The 20177-nt window shown below is 40.3% G+C and overlaps 1 protein-coding gene across 1 annotated transcript in view; it reads right to left on the bottom strand.

Moving 5' to 3' along the window:
* clstn2a (calsyntenin 2a) overlaps positions 1-17302 on the bottom strand; it is a gene marked incomplete at its 3' end in the record, with an annotated part of 161140 nt that extends 143838 nt beyond the window's left edge. Inside the window, exon 1 of the mRNA XM_083990879.1 lies at positions 17180-17302. Coding sequence (XP_083847005.1) covers positions 17180-17252 — 73 coding nt within the window. The 5' untranslated portion in view covers positions 17253-17302. The remainder of the gene's footprint in view (positions 1-17179) is intronic.
* Positions 17303-20177: the final 2875 nt, after the last annotated feature.

Here is a 20177-nt window from a genome sequence, read left to right as displayed (position 1 = left end):
ACATCACTGCGATTATGTGGGTTTATGTTGCCAGCAATATGCAATTACAACTGGAATGGTCTTTTTTGCTTTTCATTTTTTACTTCAATTTCACAGGGAAAAAATGTAGATTGGTGATGTGATTTGTACTTTGTACCAAACAAACTTTTCTCTTTACATCTTTATCGTATGAGTTGTTGGCCAGCGCATCTCTGTAGCAACACAACACTATATGGTGCTAACGATGCACACAATGTTGTCCATTTTTACCATTTTTACCTTTCTCAGAAAACATGAGTGAAAGCAACATAAGTGGAATATGAGCACAAAAAAATGAATAATAATTAAAAAAAAGCCCACTGAAAGAAACACTTGCAACATAAGCAGGGTCTAATGAATTAACAGAGGAATAAATTAATTAGCCAAGTGTAAGACATATTGCAAACAAGTGTTGTCAAAGCAACGGGCAAAAGTCACGGGGAAAAATGTAGCTTTGTAAGAGTAAGAGAACTCCTATTCTGCTTCAGGGAAACTATAAGATTCGAATAGCGCAACAAATTTGGGCTTTTTTTTTTTTATTTCGCCAGGGGACGTACATCCAGACCGGACCCCCTCCCTCTCTGACTGGCACCTCCATGTCCTTTGGTAAAGCATGACTTCAACTTCATGATATTTCACTATTGACCATGTACTGTATGTGGGTAGTAAGTGAGCTGGCAGAGAATTAGACGGCAAATGTCAAGAGCCGTAGTGTGAGACCACGTTCATTCTGCTCTGTACATCCAATGAAAAAACACAACTCAACACTTCAGACTGCAGAGGCTTTCTGGAGATTTTACAATTGAGGAAGGAAAGACATTTATGTGAAATTTCATGGAATTGCCAGCATTTTCCTCACAGCATTTGTTTTCTACATCATCTCTCAGCATAAAAAATGTGAGCGTTACGATTGCCGCAACGGGGAATTTGATAAATTTTAAGTATTAAAGTTATACTTCCACAGTGTCATAAGATAGAAAAGTGTGGAGGGCATTTTCAGAATTTAAGTCAAGCCATATGACTCTCTGCAGTTTGTTATAATCTACCATGGGAATCATGGTGGGGAAGAAAACATTGTTTATCATCATTTTTCTCATAAAATCAATATCTGACAAGAGGGATGAATTACGTATTCTGCAATAACAAATAGGGCAGCATCACCAGCTGGTATTTCTTCAAATCACCTCATTTCTCAAAGCAGCATAGAACTAAAAGGAGAGTCTACTAAATATAATGATACTGGGAATGACTATAAGAGCGGACAAAATCCGAGATGGTGAATTGCTGTCACGACTTCCCAAGCAATTACCGGTGTTCCCCCTTCACTTTGCTCCTCCAGGCTACTGTCTAAATAAAGAAATGATGCTTGAGAGGCAAACAGCACCTTGAGAGGTAAACAGTGTAGCTCTTTAATATTTGATGACGCCTCAGCCTCGTTGCTACCAGTGTGTGTGAGCAATCCTACGGTTACGGTCGTCCATGTGGGCAGAGAGAGGGACGAGAGACAAAGGTCGGGGGTTAACAAGACGAGGAAGCTGGACATCCTCCTCCCTGATTTGTCTCCTCGGCAAGCATCTGCCTGGTCCCTTGTGGAGCTGCCATCTTGGACCACTCCACTCACAGCTGATCCCTATTACTGAGGAGGACAGCAGCCTTATTACAGAGGCTGTGTGTGTGTATGCACGCACAAGTGTGAGCGCGCCTGTGTGTGTATTTAATTGTGCATGAGGTGAGGAAGGCGGTGGCAGGGCCATGGGGGAAAGGGCAGCTCTGGGAGAGGAGGTATGAAGGAGGTAGAGGCGGAGAAACAACACTCGTGTCCATTAAGGGCAAACAGCCATTACATCCCTTGCTTGCAAGCTCGAGGCTGCTAACGGGAGCACTTTCCTTTCTGATGACAACTCGGAACTATTTTCTGGCCAATTACTTTAAATAAAGTATAATGGGCAAGCGGTCACACGGGGAGAGGCGAGAGGGAGGGGAGGGGAGAGGATTGATGATGTATTTTAATACTAAAACATCCCAAACCAATACATCAGTAGTGGTGATCAGTGCCGTCTCATTCACCTCCACACACTTTCACTGTGGTTATTCAATGCACTGCAAAATCTCAAATATCTTACCAAGAATATTTGTCTTATTTCTAGTCAAAATGTCATTTCTAGTCAAAACAAATCTCATTATACTTAAAATAAGACACATCACATTAAAAGCAGCTTGTTTCTAGACAGTTTTTACTTCTTTCAAGTCTATTTTCACTTAAAATAAGTAGAAAAATCTGATAGTGGAGCAAGTTTTTCTTATTACAAGCACAAAAAACCTGCTTTCACTGGCAGATTTGTCCACTTATTTCAAGTGAATATTTGTTTAAAACAAGTGAAAATCATCTAAAAACAAGTTCATTTTTAGGTGATGAGTCTTATTTTAAGTGGAAAGAGATTAGTTTTGACTAGAAATGAGACATTTTGACAAGAAATAAGACAAATATTCTCAGAAAGATTTTGAGTTTTTGCAGTGTGTGATCCTGACCTCCCCTCCACCCCGTCTCTTTCTCTCTCTCCACACAACTGCCTCTGGAGATCTGGACTTACTTTGCATAAACACTCTTGTTTTCTCTGACTAAATGCCCACTTCCCTGTGACACGCAATAAAGTGTAATCAAAGGTTCAAAACATGACCGATCGGAGCATATAAAGCTAAATGATAACTGATATTCAGCACAATGTAACGGGCTTAGAAATGACACAATTTATCATTGCAATGTGCTCCTACTCAAACCATTGCTTTATAAAAATGCACAACATATTTCAACAATACAGTCGATGTTGCCAGTGGATCGCATAAATGGTAAAATGAAAGCAGTAAAGTTTTTATTGCCCATAGAGTTGAATTTACTCATCCAATAATCGGGGAAAGAAAAGCACATTTCGGAGTATAGTGTTCTGGTGAAGTAACTTACTTTGTCTCAGGAGGATGTGAGAAGTATGTTGCCACAGCAAGAGGGCTGACTGTTTCAAGCATCTCCTTGTTTTCGACTATCAAAAGTGATTTTTGCACTCCACTCTGATGTGTCAGTGCGGTGGCGCCGTCTTTTCAACTCAGAACAATAAAGTTATTGTCTGCTTTTGAAGGAAATGGACTGTAATTACAGAGGAAATGTGGCACCGAGATATGTGGGGTGAGCAATCTATACACAAAGCCTTGGCATTTTAATAGAAATTTAACCGTTCTGCCGTGGGTTAATTGTGACAGGTATAGACCGAAGAGGACGTCCTCACTTTGGATGCGTCTTCTCACTCGGCTTTTTGTTTTGGAAGACTTTGATCTGACTGCTTTTGTCTCGTGAAAAAACAATGCAATAGAAGTTTATTTAGCACAGAGAGGGAGTCGTTTTACTGTCTCACAAAAACGTTACACAAACATATTTGTCCGCTGTCTCTGTCAAAAGAGGACAGAACTCCGAGACGTTTATTTGTCTTCTTGTTTAAAACATCTCAGAGCCCAATTCAAGTTGTACTGAAAAGAAGACAGAAACACACAAATAAAGATTGAGAACAAAACAAGGACAGAGAGACATGACAATGCACCATCATCCAACACAGCATAACAGGTCTTGCAGAATGATATTCGAGTCATTTGGTAGAGACATAAGACATTTCTGTGAATGTAAAGACCAATTATCTGTTCATGAATAGAAGAAGTTGCATTACAGTTTTTCTCTATTGGTTTGGCTCAATTCTTGAAACAGAAATTACATTCTCAAAATAACATGGACAAGTCTCCAAACCACCTTGCAAATGTTCACAACAGAATGGCATTTCTCATTGATTTCATCAAATTGCAAATGTCTTAGTACATGTCTCAAGTGTCTTAGTGCATCTTTGCAAATGGTTATGTACAAGTACCCTAGAGTTAGCACAATGAGCATACATTTAGCACATTTTCCAAATGAATAGATCTTGCTGATCTAAGCTGATTAGTTGATTCTCAGTCTAATGGTTGCTCTCTCCAAAACATGTCAGCATGATTTCACTGTGTAAATCATCATATGCACAATAGTCTGTTCAACTGTTAAAATTAGTCAACATACTGTAGGCTAATACCATGAAAACCATATGAATTTCTTGCAGCATTTCATAAATTCATGACAGTAATTGACAGTCAGGTGAAATTAGAACTTGACTAACGAAGGAGGAGTTCCTACATCTCAGATGACCAATCAATCAGCTGTTTAGCTACCTGACTGGTGCTGTCTATGATTGTGAATGCTGCCAAACGCGTATATATAGAGCTTGGCTAGGGCCTGTACCTTTTGCAGTATAAACATGGAGGTACCTGGCCAAGAAAATTATCATGAGCAACTCCCTGCTCAAGGAAGAGGAAGAGGAGGAAGAGTGCGGATGCGTGGTGGAATAGGCGGAAGAGGCCGAGGAGCAAGAAGACACAGAGTTGTGCCTGATGAAATTCGGGCCACAATTATAGACCACGTCATCAATCATGGCCTCACAATGGCAGAGGCAGGTCGCAGAGTGAATGGTTACAATTTCCTTGGCAATATGAGTGCAATGTGTTTGATGTCAAACTTTGGAGGCTGCTCTTACTGTAAAGTCCTTTTCTTAGGTTTTATACGTCTCTGCCATAGTGACAAAACATCTAAGCATTTTGACTTGCAGTGCTCACAGAATGCCACAGGGATGATGCATTTTGGGGGCACTGACTACTTACATGAGAAAGAAGTTTGGTTTTGACACATAAGTAAACTGTTTTGGGAGAGATATGGTTCTGCAGCTCATCCATGGTGTTATGCTGAACCATCCAGTTTATTTTTGGTAAAAGCACTAAGTGAATGCAAATGAGCCAAAAGCAATTGAGAAAGATCTTTGCCATTTTGATGGTACTGACACTTTACATGGTAAAGGAATCTAGTTTTGAAGCATGTGTGAACAGTTTTGGGAGAGATATGCGCTTTTGCTAGTGAGCTGTAATGTTGTGCAGAACTGTAAGACTGTTTGGCCAAATGGTCTTATAGTTTTAAGAATGTAATTTCTGTTTCAAGAAATGAGCCAAACCAACAGAGAAAAACTGTAAACTAGTTATCAAACACACACACACACACACACACACACACACTGCAAACCATGACAACAGTAACAAGTCTGAACACGGTTTGCTGACAACTGCAACACCATCCTTTCAGCCTTCCCCTGCCACCTCGTAGGAGCAATATCACCTCAGATAAAGTAAGTCATTGTCACATACAGTGTGCATGGAAGCTGGAGTGAGATTTTATACATGCGAATGCACAAAGCCAGTGATAAAAGGGATGTTTCATTTTGCGTCTGGGATGACGAATGTCAATCGATTAACGATAATGAGCTCGAAAAACCCGGGTAAGCACCATTATCAGGCTGCGCAAAAACAATGCTGAACCTGCAGAAAGATTAATAGGATTTTTTGCTGACAGAGAACAGAGTTGTAATAGCAAAATCTGTGGACTATGAATAAAATAAACAGAAAATGTCATTACACCAGAGTAAGTAAAAATTAAAACTCATCTCTTGTGACGTGAACTTGATGGGAAATGTGGTTGTGCTGACACAAGAGCAGAGCGCTGGATGGTAAAGTACTGCTCAGTCCTCGGGGACAAAGACAGAAAAAGGGCGGTATTGTGGAGAGAAAAGAAAGAAAAGCAAGGTGTTTGTGTGAGTGTGAGTTAAACAGCTTAGAGGAAAACTAACAGCAGAGTGACCTCAGCAGACAAGTTTGAGCTGAGAGGTCAGACGAGCCTATAGGAAGAGTGTATAGAGGAGGAGGAGCAAGTGAGTCTGAGGGCAACAACAGACCATACATCAAAAACACGGCAAATGGGAAAAAACAAATAGAAGCGGGGGAGTAAATTACAAAACAGAAATAGAGGTTCTGTTCTGACGCATCCAAATTTATGGATCAGGGAAACAGGCAGTGTGCTAGGTGACTCACAATTGCGTGTAGTCGCTTCGTGGGAATACAGTGTAAATGGCCTCATAAGCCCTATGCCCACACTTCATCTCTCATGTGTGTACAGTACACACACAAAAAAATAACACTACTGCTCCAAAGTTTGAAAACACCATAATTCATCCACTAATAACTGAAATTTCAGTGTTTCTGAAATTAAAAACACACAGCCAATAGATTATAGAGATGAAAGCAAACAAATAATGAATCATGAAATCTCAAATGCTCAATTAAATCACATTTGACTCGAGTCTGGAGACAGTGCTGCTCTTCAATCAAGCCACTGCCTGGTTCTCGTCTTCTAATGTTTTGTATCAACATCTTCTTGTAGGATGGACAACTGACCAATTCTCACCATTCTCCAGTGCAGTAGTGTCCTAATAATGCACCTAATGCAATGAGAGTGAAACAACACAGTTTGTATAAGTCATTAATAAAAGTTGGGGCACCTGTGGAAATTGATTGTACTAATTTTCACAACTTTATATTTTCAATGCTGCAAGAAAGCCGACGTAAACCAGTGTCCTAATCCATGAAAATGCTTGTTTTTCATGACATTATAATTTACAGCATTTTTCCCAGAACACTATTTTCACCCTGAGCAGTTTGACTTTCAATTTAAGGTTTTCACTACTGCAGTCCAAATGAAAAGCAGAAAAATTGAGTGTTCTGAAGCTTTTGAAAAACTATGGATAATGAATTAGGTCATTAAGTCTCTGGAGAGCACTTCCTGTTATGGTTACTGGGTACTTGGGAAAGTCAATATTTGTGCAGGTGATTAACCACAACAGAGTCTTATTTGCTTGGTACTAAGTGGATAAATAAGCATGGATCTGGGACTATAATGCATGTACTTGTTATGTGGAGAGAAGTCACTTGTTAATGGACATGACATTTGTGTGTTCAACTTCTGCAGCCAGACCAAATTATCGATGTCTTCCTTTAAACTAGAGAGTGTTTTTTCATGTGCCTTTATATTTCGTATAATGACAACTGAGGAGCAAGGGCAAGGTGAAGAGCACTAAAGAAAGAAGACACAACACAAATGAAGAAAGATGAAGAAGGACAGCTTTTTGTGCTTACGGACCCAGCAGTTTAGAAATAGTATAAAATAAACCAGTTTTTCTTATTCCCACTGGTCTCTGACCATCATTTTTAATTTAATAACAAACATCTCCACACAAGAATATTTCAAAAGAAATACTGCCCATTACTCATTGCGGCATATGATTATTTATTTCATAACTTTAACACTTTGCCAACTTCAGTGTGGATTCATTAAGTATGTCAGGCACATGACAAGACTTTAATCAAAGAAAATATATTCCTTTGCTACTCCATCAAAGAGAACATCATTTTCAGGAGAAAATTAAATTAGGAAATTAAGAAAACAGAGTTAAATAGAAATTCTGCCTAGGTTGTTTTGAAAAAAAAATAATAATATTTTTTTAAAGATATATGATCTGTTTTTAGGCAAGAAAACAACTCTCCTTTTAATTTACCTGTAATATATTCATTACTTTACAACATAACATCACGTTATACATGTAAATCCACGCTCATAAACCACCTAATTAGCAGGTGCCTCAAGTGGGCTTTTTGGGAGATGATAAGTTGCTAAGATGGATTTTGGTCAAAAACACACAAAGACACATGCGCACACACACACACACACAGAGAGAGATTTTGGACACAGGAATGTCTCAATGACTCAAATGCATGCAGCTTTACAAAGGGAAGGGAAGATGAAAATATGAACGTGATCTGAGAGGAGAAACAGGGATATTCACACACAAACGTATGTTCTGCTGCCAGGAGGGGAAAGAATAGCGAGGCAAAGTCAATGACATAGGCAGAGACAGGTGGGATGATAGAGGGTGAATCACAGATGAAGAAACGGGAAGATACACAGAGAGAAACAGAGATAACTCTACTGACAGATGATTCATGACAATTAAACCCTTTCTTGTTGAGGATACGCTCCCTGCTGTGATCCCTTTCTTCTTGAGCAGCGAGTAGCTTCAGGTACACAGCGTGCATGAGTCTGCACATGCATGCAGAGAGGTTGCACCTACGAATCACTCAGCTCACCAGACGGATGAACATATTTTGAGAAAAGGGAGGTTGGTTTTATACTGAATGAATGAAGGAAAACAAATAGTGATTTGTCTGATCAACTCATCTAAATGGCACATACAAAAATAACCATATATGGTATAAAAAGCATAGTATGCCAAAATATTATTAATCCATTCTCTTAATAATCTAATTGAAAAATATATGTCAGTTTTAAGTAACCCATATTTTTATAGAAAGCCATGAATCCAAGGATGACAATCAACTAAACAGGTGTTATCTGTAGCTGTTCTCAATCTGGTAACATCAAATGGTAACATCAGCAGCAACTCAGAGGAAGACTCAGAGCTGAAATAAATTGCACTTTTAAATTCCTATCATATAAATTCATTAAGTTTAAATGTTTTTTTGGAAATGTGTTTGGGCATTTTTGAAGATGAACTGATCATCCGACTGCAGACCAGTGGTCACATCAGCACTTCACTGCCCAGTTCCTGAGACAACCTGTCAGTATATGTGCCATTGTCGCTATAGAAGAAGTGTCATGTCTCCAAGCGTTTTGTAAACGTACTGGTGGCCCTGTTGTCTGCTGTGTTTTATTATATGTTTTTTTTTTAATCCTTTTGTCGGATGAAATTTGAACTGAGAAGATGAAGCTGAATAAATACATGATTTGCTGGACTGTTTAACAACATAGCTGACTCTGTGAGCTTCCGTGTTGAAACACACCAACATATTTCAATGAAAATAAATAGATAAATGAAAATGAACAGAGGCAGCTTGCTTAACATTATTACTTTCATTAGATTTTTATACACAATATTACAGATGGATGTAAGGTGGATTCTACTGTGCTTTTTCATTTATTTGCAGAGACTTGAGTTAAGTGAGCAGAGCTGCTGATTATGATGCTGTTCCAATTGCAGACAGCCCGCTTAATCTTAAATACTGTGTTGTGACAGTTTGATTGTCAGAATAAGACAAAGTGATAGCTTCAGTTCCTGAGGAGCTACATGATCATTACGGACGGTTACATTCACCAATAGGCAGTTACCTAACATTACAGTTCCCTCAATGATGTCATAACTACAGAGGCGCTGAAAAAAGTGTGTTCCTCTGCCAAGGCTAAACAATCCCACATGGCTGTGAGATGCAAATTAACATCTGGATCTGCACCAAACCGTACTAAGTGTTAGATCTCAACAACATAATTGATTTTTTTCATGTCAAAATCCATGAATTATTTCCTGAGATATTGACAAAAATGTCACAGAGTTTGGAGGAAAAATTACTGGATCTTAGAAATTTCCACATTTCTTTACCAGACCTGATGCATCAATATAGTTTGATGTTGCGTTACATAACCCACTGTATGTCTTCCATAAAGCCGTGCCAATATTTGCATCTGTGCTCTCTCACACCCCGCCCCCACTCTCACTCTGCATCTGCCTGCAAACGTGGCCCCACTCACTCACTCACAAGTTCTCTTTCAACATGGAAGGAGACATATAGATTTATTTTAAATTAATACAAGCCATTATATGTAATTTTTACTTTTATGTTTTTCTGCTGTAAAACGGGGGGAGAGAAATATTTTTATTTTCATCATAGTCTTCTTAAATCAAACTGTTTGTTACATCTCTTTGACTCCAGACCCCCAGTGACCCCACACACAAATAAAAAATATTGTCTAGGGATGGGTAATGTTACATCTCCTGTGTGTGAGCGAGTGTTGGGGGGGGGGGGGTTACCTTTGGGATGCCAGCCACATGTCTCTCCTGACATGATATTTTTCCCCTTTTTAAATTACATAACCCAACACACAATTTTCAAACACACACATCAAAACCACACAAAGGCAACAAACTTCACTGTGTATCCCTCATATAATAAAAACCAGCACCACACAATCAACACAATCAACAAAAGCACTTAGAGCTCAACGCAAGTCTGTATTTTAATAATCAAAGTCTAATGCAAAAGTCCTCAAACCCAGTTCATTCAGTTTATTAGAGGAAGAAAAAAAAACTCCTTAATGATCCAAAGAAGAAGGGGAAAAAACTGTTCAGGAACAAAAAAAAAAGGATGGAGGATGAATGCATTTTGGGGTCCAGGTCGGAAACGGGAGAGAAATACTGACGGTGTGATTATACGGCGAGGATTAGCGGCTCACTGCAACTACTACCGAGCATGGGAGCTCTGACGCTTCCGTGTTCCTGCACCGACTTCTCCGGCAACATGAATGCCGATTCGGCTGAAAAACACACAGAAATCCAATAAACTGCTGATGGGAATCTAAAGATACAAGCAAAGTGCAACAACACATACCCATAAATAAGTGGGTAAATCCAATTAACGGCCCTGTATGCCACACACACATGCCTCCAAACCTCACAAACCCTGTTTTCCTTGTCTCTTTGTTACACGTACAGTATAGGGTCATGTACTGTCTCCTCTCAAGGTATTCCTTTGTGGTCTTAAAAATGAGTTCTTTTTCAGTCACCTTGTAGGAAAAGTATTAGAAGACTTAGAAGACTTTCTTTTGGCATGACTTGCCACAGCACCTGTGATGTTACACTGTGTAGTTTCACTTTGTAGCCCACCTCTCCAATATTCGCCCAGACCTGTAAAACATCTCTAGAATCATATTTCACGATGGAAAATACATGGCTCTTTCAGGAGGGAATCAGAAGCAATAAAAAAAATCTAATATAAAAGCCATTTCAAAGCGTATAGTCAGGCTTTGGAGTGACTATACAAGAGACCCACACAGGACAACTTGAAAGGGAGATGAAGGAGATGACTCAATCGAGTTCGGGGGTAACATGAAAAGAGCTTTGTGTGTGCACGCGTGTGTGTTTTTGCAGCGTGTGTTTCCTGTATTATATTCGGTTGGAACTGAACACACACTGCAATGTTAACACATTTTATTAGGTGTACAAATACACAGCAGGCTAATAAGTTTGTATTGGAATTATAATTAAAACAGTGCGCAGCGGTGCATGTCTTCATAACTTGAGGCTTTATCACAAGTCACAACAGACTGCGGTCTATTGTTTAATAAAGGATTGCTAGGCCTGTGTGCATAGAGACAATAGATAACACTTCAATGACACCAGCGCGTGGGACAGTCGGAGCACAGCGCCTAAGTCCGTAAGTTGCTGTTGAACATTGCTCTAGTCAACCGAACACTAACTGAGAAGATGCCATTTTAAATATTCGCAGTTTTGCATTCTTATCTGAGGGCTGAAATAATATCTCACTTTAAGAGACAATATTACACTAATACAAATCATCAGAAGTTCCGAGCCGTTGAACGTCCTCCTTAGTTGCCCTGGGATCTGTACTTACTGCTGACACTACTTTAAACTGTTCAATGTGCAATGACACTGTTCAATATGGCGATGACGATATCACTTGCGATAAATGAGCAAATATTCAGGTGTGCACATCAGCCATACAGTGCCTGCGTTTTTCTGATACGTTGAAGTAGGCTACATATGCCAGAATGTTTGAAAATAGGAAAGAGTGGAAAAGATCATGCACTGTAAACAAACTCCAAACACGAGAAGTCAGAAGTGCCAGAACAAATGCTGATGGATGCTGCTGTATGTGGACGCTTTTCAGTTGCGGTATTCCTCGGGACCTGATGAAGGTCTGCCATTGTTGTTGTTACGTTACAGGTATGAGGTGAATGTGTGAACTGATTACATTTCAGGCAACCTTTGCAATGTGTTTATCGTGCTTGTTGATCTAAACCACTGAGTCACTGAGCCTCTTTGGTAAAAAAATAATATTAGATATAACTTGAGATTTAGAAAGATCTTGGACCTGAAGCAACAGTATTCATACATTACAAAATGAAGAAAATGAATGGAGGCTATGGTTTATGTCACTGAGCCACAAAAATCCTTCACAAATGAGGCGTGTTGTCATTTTATTAGATTTTATATTAAAGCAGAAGTAAGCGATCCGGTCGTTTTGGCTAACTTCTTGTCAGCCGATGGAGTTAGCAGCCCCCACCCTCGTCATGGATCTATTGGTCCTCGTCCCCACGTCACCACATTCACGCGCATCCCTTTGCTGCACACACAGAGAGGACTGCCCCTTTATGCCGTTCTCTCTCCTCATTGGATAAAGGTTGTAGGATACAAGGAAAGTTTTCTCCTGGGCTCAGAGCAGAGCAGAGTGACTGACAGACCCGTGTTTCAGACCAAACACTCTATAGAAGTGATTGCTGTCGGAAGATACAACTATTTAAGACTTATATTAACACAAACATTCCGCTTACTTCTGCTTTAATATGAAGACACGCAACCAGTGCCAAAATCCTCTAAAACGTCAAACGCTGAATGTCCAGAAAAATCAGTAACATTCAGTGTTACAGAAATCATCCAACCAAACAACAAACTATATTACAGGATTCATAAACAAAATGTTTTTTTCTGGTCGCCCGCACCACAACACATTGTCAGCATGTTCACCACGTTTTCGCTTATTCTCAGTATTCACAGGTTGGACCACACCTGTCGTCAAGCTGGACTTCATCTAGATTTCATCCTCATCCATCTGTCCACAAATACAAAATACTCAAAAAACGGCTTCCGTGGTTGTTCCCACTACAGTAGATGTCTCCAGAACCACATTTTAGCATTATCACACATACACAAACAAACACACACACAATCACAATCACAAAATAAAAACAATGCCAACCGAATGCTATCATGTCTGGTAAATATTTAACAGTGCAGTTGTTCCTGTCTTTAAAAAAGTAGAAAATCCACTTCTTCTTATTTGTTTCTGTCTTTTCCCTGACAGCAGGCGAAGGAAAGCTACTACTTTCTGTCAGTAATTATGCACAGTGGAAATGCAGATATTAAACGAAGGAAAGGAGCTAGAACACAAGCTAAGTAAGTCCAAAAGTGAATGTATTACAAATGAGATGCAAAAGTGTAAGAGAAAAAGTGCTGGCCAAGAGACAAACAGAGAGCTGACTGCTCCATGACCCACAGCTTCTGTAACACTTCCAACTCATTTTTTAATCACAACAGAGATATGATGAATTAAGTTACGCTTCCCCTGGGCATCCTGATATATTCTTCAGCCAAGCTCAGACTACGGGAGACTTTAAACGTCCTAGCTGATGTTCAAATCAGACTCGACGCACAAAAGTTTGGCAGATTATCTTCTTGATAATCTCAACACTGCATACACTACAAGATCTAAATATAATGGCACATCAGACACTACAGGATATGGTTAAGATTACTCTGCCAGAGAAAACGATCATGCTCATATGAGCATGTGATCTAGCTCGGGGCAGATGTAAATAAAAATGCAGTTTGTGGTGCAACAACCTATTGTATTGTGTTGCATCAATATAAAATCACACACTCAAGCTGCATACAGCTTTTCTGTTCTTCAGGGAGAACTGGACTGAGATTTTAACTGTCAATTTTAATATCCATCATTAGTAGCATTTGCCTAAAGGGCTACAATACTTTGTGTTGCTTGGCGACACCATCAGCTGACCCTGGACTGACAATCACCATGTTTAATAAATATATTATAGCATAAGTATCTTATACGTTTTGTTGCTCCACTTTAGTTGAACAATTATTCTTTAATCCAGCGGGCTTCCTGATGGTGGTGATGCTTGGGGATGAAGACTCTTTCACATTAGCACACACACAGAGCTGGAGAGGTAATACAACCCAGGACTAAATGAGAGAGCTGCAGGTTACTGAGTATGGTCAGTGCTGGGTCCAGTTAAGCCAGATTATTATCCATGGTGAATGCTGAACTTACTTCATAGCACGTTCAAGTTGGTCAATTCTCTCCGCCCACTTCTCTAACTATTGACATCTCATATATCAGGGATATTTTAAGGATATCATGAAAAAATATGATAAAAAAAGCAATCATAAAATGATTTATATGCCATACACATTGTATAAGGTTTATAATACGATAAGTCCCATGTTTTGCCTCTTTCCACTCCCATTACAGTACCATTCCTCCTCTCTCACTCACTCTCTCCACAGCACCATGTCACTCATTTACCCACAAATGGCCACCTGGCAGAGCGTCAAGGGGAGAATATTGCATCTTTATAAAGAAATTTATAAAAGTGTTTACTAGGATAGTTTTAAAGGGTAGTGTGTGAATGTGTGTGTGCACTGTGCACACATTAGTCAGAGAGCAGCGGGAAGAGAGTGAGTGTCTCTCAGAAGTCAGCACTGCATGCAATGTTTATCCACCACATATTGAGCAGCGCTGACCAGAGAGCCCCACTGGGGCCATTGGAGCAGCTGGTGTTATAGTGGCGCAGGCACAGCCCTAAACACAAACACACAGACACACACACACAACACACAACACACAACAAACACTCGGTCTCTCATCACCACACATACATCATGCCATGGCAGCTCTTGCATTTCACTCCTCTCCTCCACCTTACGCCTCATCAGACATATTATAATTAGCCGTGCTGAGTAATTAACATCCAAATTAGGACGTTCATTTGCATATCGGCCTTCATTTGCATATACTTCCAGCAGCACACAGACCTGACATTCCTCCACACACATATAAATGCCAGTACAAACCACAAGGGTAATCAGTCTATTTCAACACAATGGCCCACTATCACAAGTCACACACACACTCTCTCTCTTTCTCTTTTCTCCTTTTTTGTAACACATAATATCTTCTCGTTGGCAAGCCATTAGAAAACAAAAACTGAGCATTGCCAAGAAGGCAGAAGGGCAGAGGTGGAGAGGTGAAGGAAAGCAAGAGCAGTGGTGGAGAAAGAAAAAAGCAGGGCAGGTTACGGTTAACTGTGGAGAAGTACCTAGGATTGAGTAAGAATTTGACAATCCCAGATGAGAAAAGGAGAAATAAGACAGAAAAAAAAACTACTTCACCATTTATACACCTCACTTAAAACAATAAAACTTTGGAATTGAATCCATGGCTTTGGAGAGACGGCGCGCAGCAACTCTGGAAATCAGACTGATGACTGTTCAAGCCTGCCATATGAAGTGAGAGGCAGAATGACGAAACACTTCTTTCTCTCTCTGACATTTGCCCTCTGAATGCCATCAGCTCAACAGAGCAGAGCCGCGAAGAGTGATGCAGAGATGAGGGAAGAAAGAGAGAGAGAGAAAAACAGCAGTGAGAAGATAGAGGAAGGAAAAAGAATAGAAAGGGCATGAATGACAGTAAAGAGGAAAACAACTTCAGGACGGGCAGAGCAGTTCCTGCCAGACATTGTTTCACCAGTCATTGCACAGAAGAGGAAAACCTGAGTTATGCTTCTGCGTTCCACATCGCTTTCACGATTTATGTTCCGGCGAGGATAATGCAGCTCGACGGCTCTGTTGAAAAGACACCCATAAATCTGATCTTGTTTTCGATTCTTTTTTTTTCCCCCTGTTTTCTCTCTTTCGGCGCCCCTCAAATCCTCTCAGTCTTGTGTGTGCTTTGGCATTCATCTGCTGTGGTCTATTTCCTGACTTCTTAACTTCAGTGAAGGTGTTCATCAGCGAGCCTTTGTCTCATGTATACTGTATTCTGCTGAGCTTGTGGAGCTTGTAAACACAAAATCTACACACACACACAAATAACAAATAACGCCCTCTCTGCGTCCCTCTAATGCAGCACGGCAACATCCAGCCAGCACAGCGGCCTTGATCTATTCCTTTTCAAACATTAAGAGAAAATGGCTTTACATAACAACAATACCAGGTCTTTTGAAATCTTGGGAATAACATTGGGTGTTTTTTTCTGAGTTTAAGCCAATTCAGCCATTGCACAGCTAATACCAGCTGTATACATATATGTATAGTCTATATAACAAACAAAGCAGTCTACACATCATTTCACCTTTGAAAATTGAATGAGTCATTTAAGCCTCTGAGGGAAACTAGAGTTAATCTAAACCTAGTTAGCCTTGCCTCTGGCTCCTGGCCATATGGAGGTCTTTTAAAAACAGGGAAAATAATGATAATGTTTGGTTGAGTGTAGACAGCCAGTCAGCCCAGCACTCTGACTCCAGAGACCCAATTAATACCACTGTAAACCACCGCTGCCCTTCACAGGCAACACCAGTCTGTGTGTGTGTGTGTTTGATTATGTGTGTGTGAGGGAGAGAGAGGGAGAGAAGGATATATCACAGAGTGAGGATATGATTGAATGCAACGCCCTGACCATGGCTGCCCTCCCCGAGCACTAATCGATTATCAAAGACAGAAATCATCTTCAGATCACTGGCCAACCAGCTAATCATGGCCATGGACGTAACCACTGATAGACTCAATAAATGTCGTGTTTATGGTGCTAATCACGTCAAAAGCAAACAGCATGTAAGGGATCCACGGAGAGAGGAGTTTCCCCACTAACCCCTTTAATAACGTTGACATACATAGGCTACATACAGACTACATACATAGGCCATGAGTTCCTAGCATGTTAAGTAGGCTAAGTTAGAATGAGACTGAGATTTGTCATCAGATTTGAAATCATTAGCCACTTAATCAAAATAAAAATTATAATCAATGATCAATCTAATTAACAATCGTTTTTTATGCTAAATGACCAGAACATATAGTAGCCTATTAGTTTTATTTCCTCGTTCCTACTTTTAATTGTTTCATGTAGGCTAATATATCAATTGAAAACACTATGAAAATTGTGTTTTACAATATTCTATCAATTAAAATGACAAACATAACACACACACACACACAATGGAAACACCTGATTCATTGCCGACGTGGGCTACTAACTGGTAAAACAAAGCCGTAACTTCCCCCCAAACTAAACACCTGTGCCGATAATTGGCCGCTCAGTTGGTAAACAGTTCCCCCGGAATAAAAACATATCGATTCATGAACTATTCAGCAGAACTTCGCTTTAAAACAGCCAAAAGAAACAGTGAAGTTGTCGGACAGACTGTCAGCGCTCTCCTCGCCAACTTGCGCAACTCAACCACGGAAAAAACAGACAAACATTTCGAAGCCAACTTGATTTTTTTTTTCTTCTTCTTCTCTCTCATCTTCTCCTCTTTTCAGGTGCCTACCTTTTCCGCCGACAGCGCAGGAATGGCCCCAAATAAGCCAAAGCAGCAGAAAAGGGACCCCGAGAGTCTGCATGGTGGTCGAGCTTCGTGGGTGATGTCCTCGCGACGCGTCCTCTGCTCTTCTTCAAATCCTGGATCACCTCCCTGGCGCGAGGATGTTCTCAGCTGGCCGGGCGCGCGAGGGGTTGTGGGCAGGTCGAGAGACAGTCACTGGATACTGTGAGTGTGAGGAGAGAGAGAGAGAGAGAGATCGGTAGAGAATGACGTTAAGACGGCGTTAATAAAACTTCAGTTCCTGCTAATACTTTTCAAAATAAAACTCCATCGACTTTTAATGTGAAATAACAGCACATAAGGGTTCAAATAATCCGGCTGCATTAGCACCTCTATGGAAATTACATTTAGATACATGTTTTACATATTGTGGCTGCTCCGAAACACATTCCTGGGAAATTGTACACTTTTATATTGAAGAACAAAAGCATCCTGTGCGCGCATTACTTGGCTTTAATTGGCAAGCTTGGTGTAGCCTAATAAAAGGGAAGGAACAAGTGATGGGCAAAAGGGGATGTAGGCAGGGGATCTATCTGGGATGAGAGCGAATGTGTTGGTAGTTTGATGTTACAAAAGGGAGAGGGATTAATTTTGACACCCCGGGAAAGGATTGCTGCAACTGAAAATGCTGCCAGTGATTGCATTCCTCTACATGAATATGACTACAGTAATTCATTCAGTTTAATTAACCCCAAGCTACTGTGAGGTAGGACACCCAAAGCTTATACCACATCACTTACCACTGATTATTATGGGAGCTATGGGATAACAACGCTTTGAGCACAGAGGGAATGATAATTCTCCCGTGATTGAAGTTCTGCACATGAAACAGCTTTTAAATCACAGACTCTATACTGTTGACTCTCTTTTGATCCCTTATTTTTTATACATTTCTGTTTCCATACCAAGGCCCCAGGTTGACTGCCACCATTGTAAATTCCCCTCACACTAACATTTGCTTGACATTTGCTCATAATACTTGTTAGACCGGATGATGTCCACCTCCTGGCCTTTTACATAGCGTGTTCAAATTAGTCAGCAACTCACGTGTGTCCTCAAAGTAGTTTATTTGCTGTTACCCTCAATTAATTGCCTGTGTAAGTTAGGCTGCATTTGGGAAATGTAAAAATTTAATTATAGAGTAACAGGAGCAGTGGATTTTTGAACGTTCTTACAGCAATATTCCTTTCATAATCGAATGAGCAGCTGCTATGCTATGATGTGTTTCCAGCTGTATCCTAACAAGAGCTCGAACAGCGCTGCTATACTCCCCCTCACAGATTTGAGTCTTTCAGTTTTCACCCTGTGGCAGAATCACTGTTTTTCTCTAACGGCCGTATGTTCTTCAATTATTCCCCCATGTTTCTTCCTCTGTTGAGTGTGGGTGTGTGTTCTGGGGATTAGAGAGAGCAGGCAGACCTCAAGTGAGTTAAGAGGATAGCAAAGATAGAGCACATGCATGCGCACACACACACACACACACAAGCATAAGCAGACAAACACATGCAGGACCACATTTACATGCACACGCAGTCACTTACACACACACATACTCCCAATTGGCTGTATCCATGGAAAGTGGCAGCAAAGGAGACACAAGGGAGCTACAGTATGGCGTAATGAACCCTTTGTCCCTCTACCTTTGGCCAGGTCCTTAAGTAACCGCTCAGGGCCCACAATTAGTCATTCACTGTGGTAGCTACTTTTTCCAGTATTCGCCAGCAAGTCCAAACAGTTTAAGATGGTTCAATTATTAATCACATTAACTATTTTCTTCATTTATTAAGGCAGAGGGTCCACAACCATAAGAATTTTTATTTTTCCCAGAATTTACTTTTAAACTCTTGAAAAACCTCAAAATTACCCGCCAGATTAAATATGATGTTGTTCTTCGTGTTATCGTGGTATTACCTCCAATACAATCCGAAATAAAAAATGTTCTTCCATCCACAGAAAATTAATCTTGGAGCTCTTTTGCTGTCTGTCTCCATAGGTTCTGGTGTTGCTACACAGGTTATTGGTTAAGACAAACGGTTCTCTGCTGGTGTGAAAGGCAATTGTGGATTTAAACTGGTACAGACTGAGCAGCCGTATGAATAACAAGTTTCAGCTGAGAAATATAATGGTATTTGTCAGTTTGTTTCCTCACACACATAAACAGGCACACATGCACACAAAAGGAGCGCTCTAATGAAGATTTCACATGTAAAAATCAATCTGTAATCCACAGTTCATTGTTGGGTTAGGGTTTATGAAAATGCAAATATTCACTTCACTATTGAATGAAGTTAATTACAGTAGCTAAGAATGTCATCGGCTTGTTCTTGATGCTGGCAGATGCAGTTTCTGCGTGGTCCTCATTACACAAAGCAGACTTTTTCTCCTAAAGCCTCTGAAATGCCATCACATCTATATGAACTTTCACGTCATTTTAAAGTTATTCTTTTTCCTGTGCAACAAAGCATATAGTCATCGGAAAAGCCATTTGCTATACAGTCATTTGGAAATCAGTTGCCGGCTGCACTACAGACAGTCAATTAGTGTTCGACAAAGCTTCTCCTTTTCATCTGACAAGCAGTTAACAACAATGGAATGAAAGGTCACGCGGAGCATGTAGGTGTGTGAAGGTAGATCACTGTAAAGGTCAACTTATGACTATAGCAGCAGGTTTCTTCTGTTCTGGGAAGACATTAGCTATCCCCCTATTAAAGAATGTATTTTGAGCTTATTGGAATATTTTATACAGGTGTCACACATAGCTAATAGCAAGGATGTGCATCATCACCTCCTCTCTGTGTCACTATTAATATTTCTATAGTATCAGCAGGTTGTACAGTGTAATTCAGTACCATGGAGAGCTCCATCGCTTGAGTCACACTCCTCTTCCTCCATCGGGGGTCGCTCTTCTCTTCAGCCAGAGCACAGCAGCCTCTCACCGCGGAAC

This window comes from Trachurus trachurus (assembly GCF_905171665.1).
Source record: "Trachurus trachurus genome assembly, chromosome: 17".
Classification (NCBI taxonomy): Eukaryota; Metazoa; Chordata; class Actinopteri; order Carangiformes; family Carangidae; genus Trachurus; species Trachurus trachurus.
The sequence above is the reverse complement of the archived record's forward strand: the minus strand, read 5'-3'. Positions and strand labels throughout refer to the sequence as shown.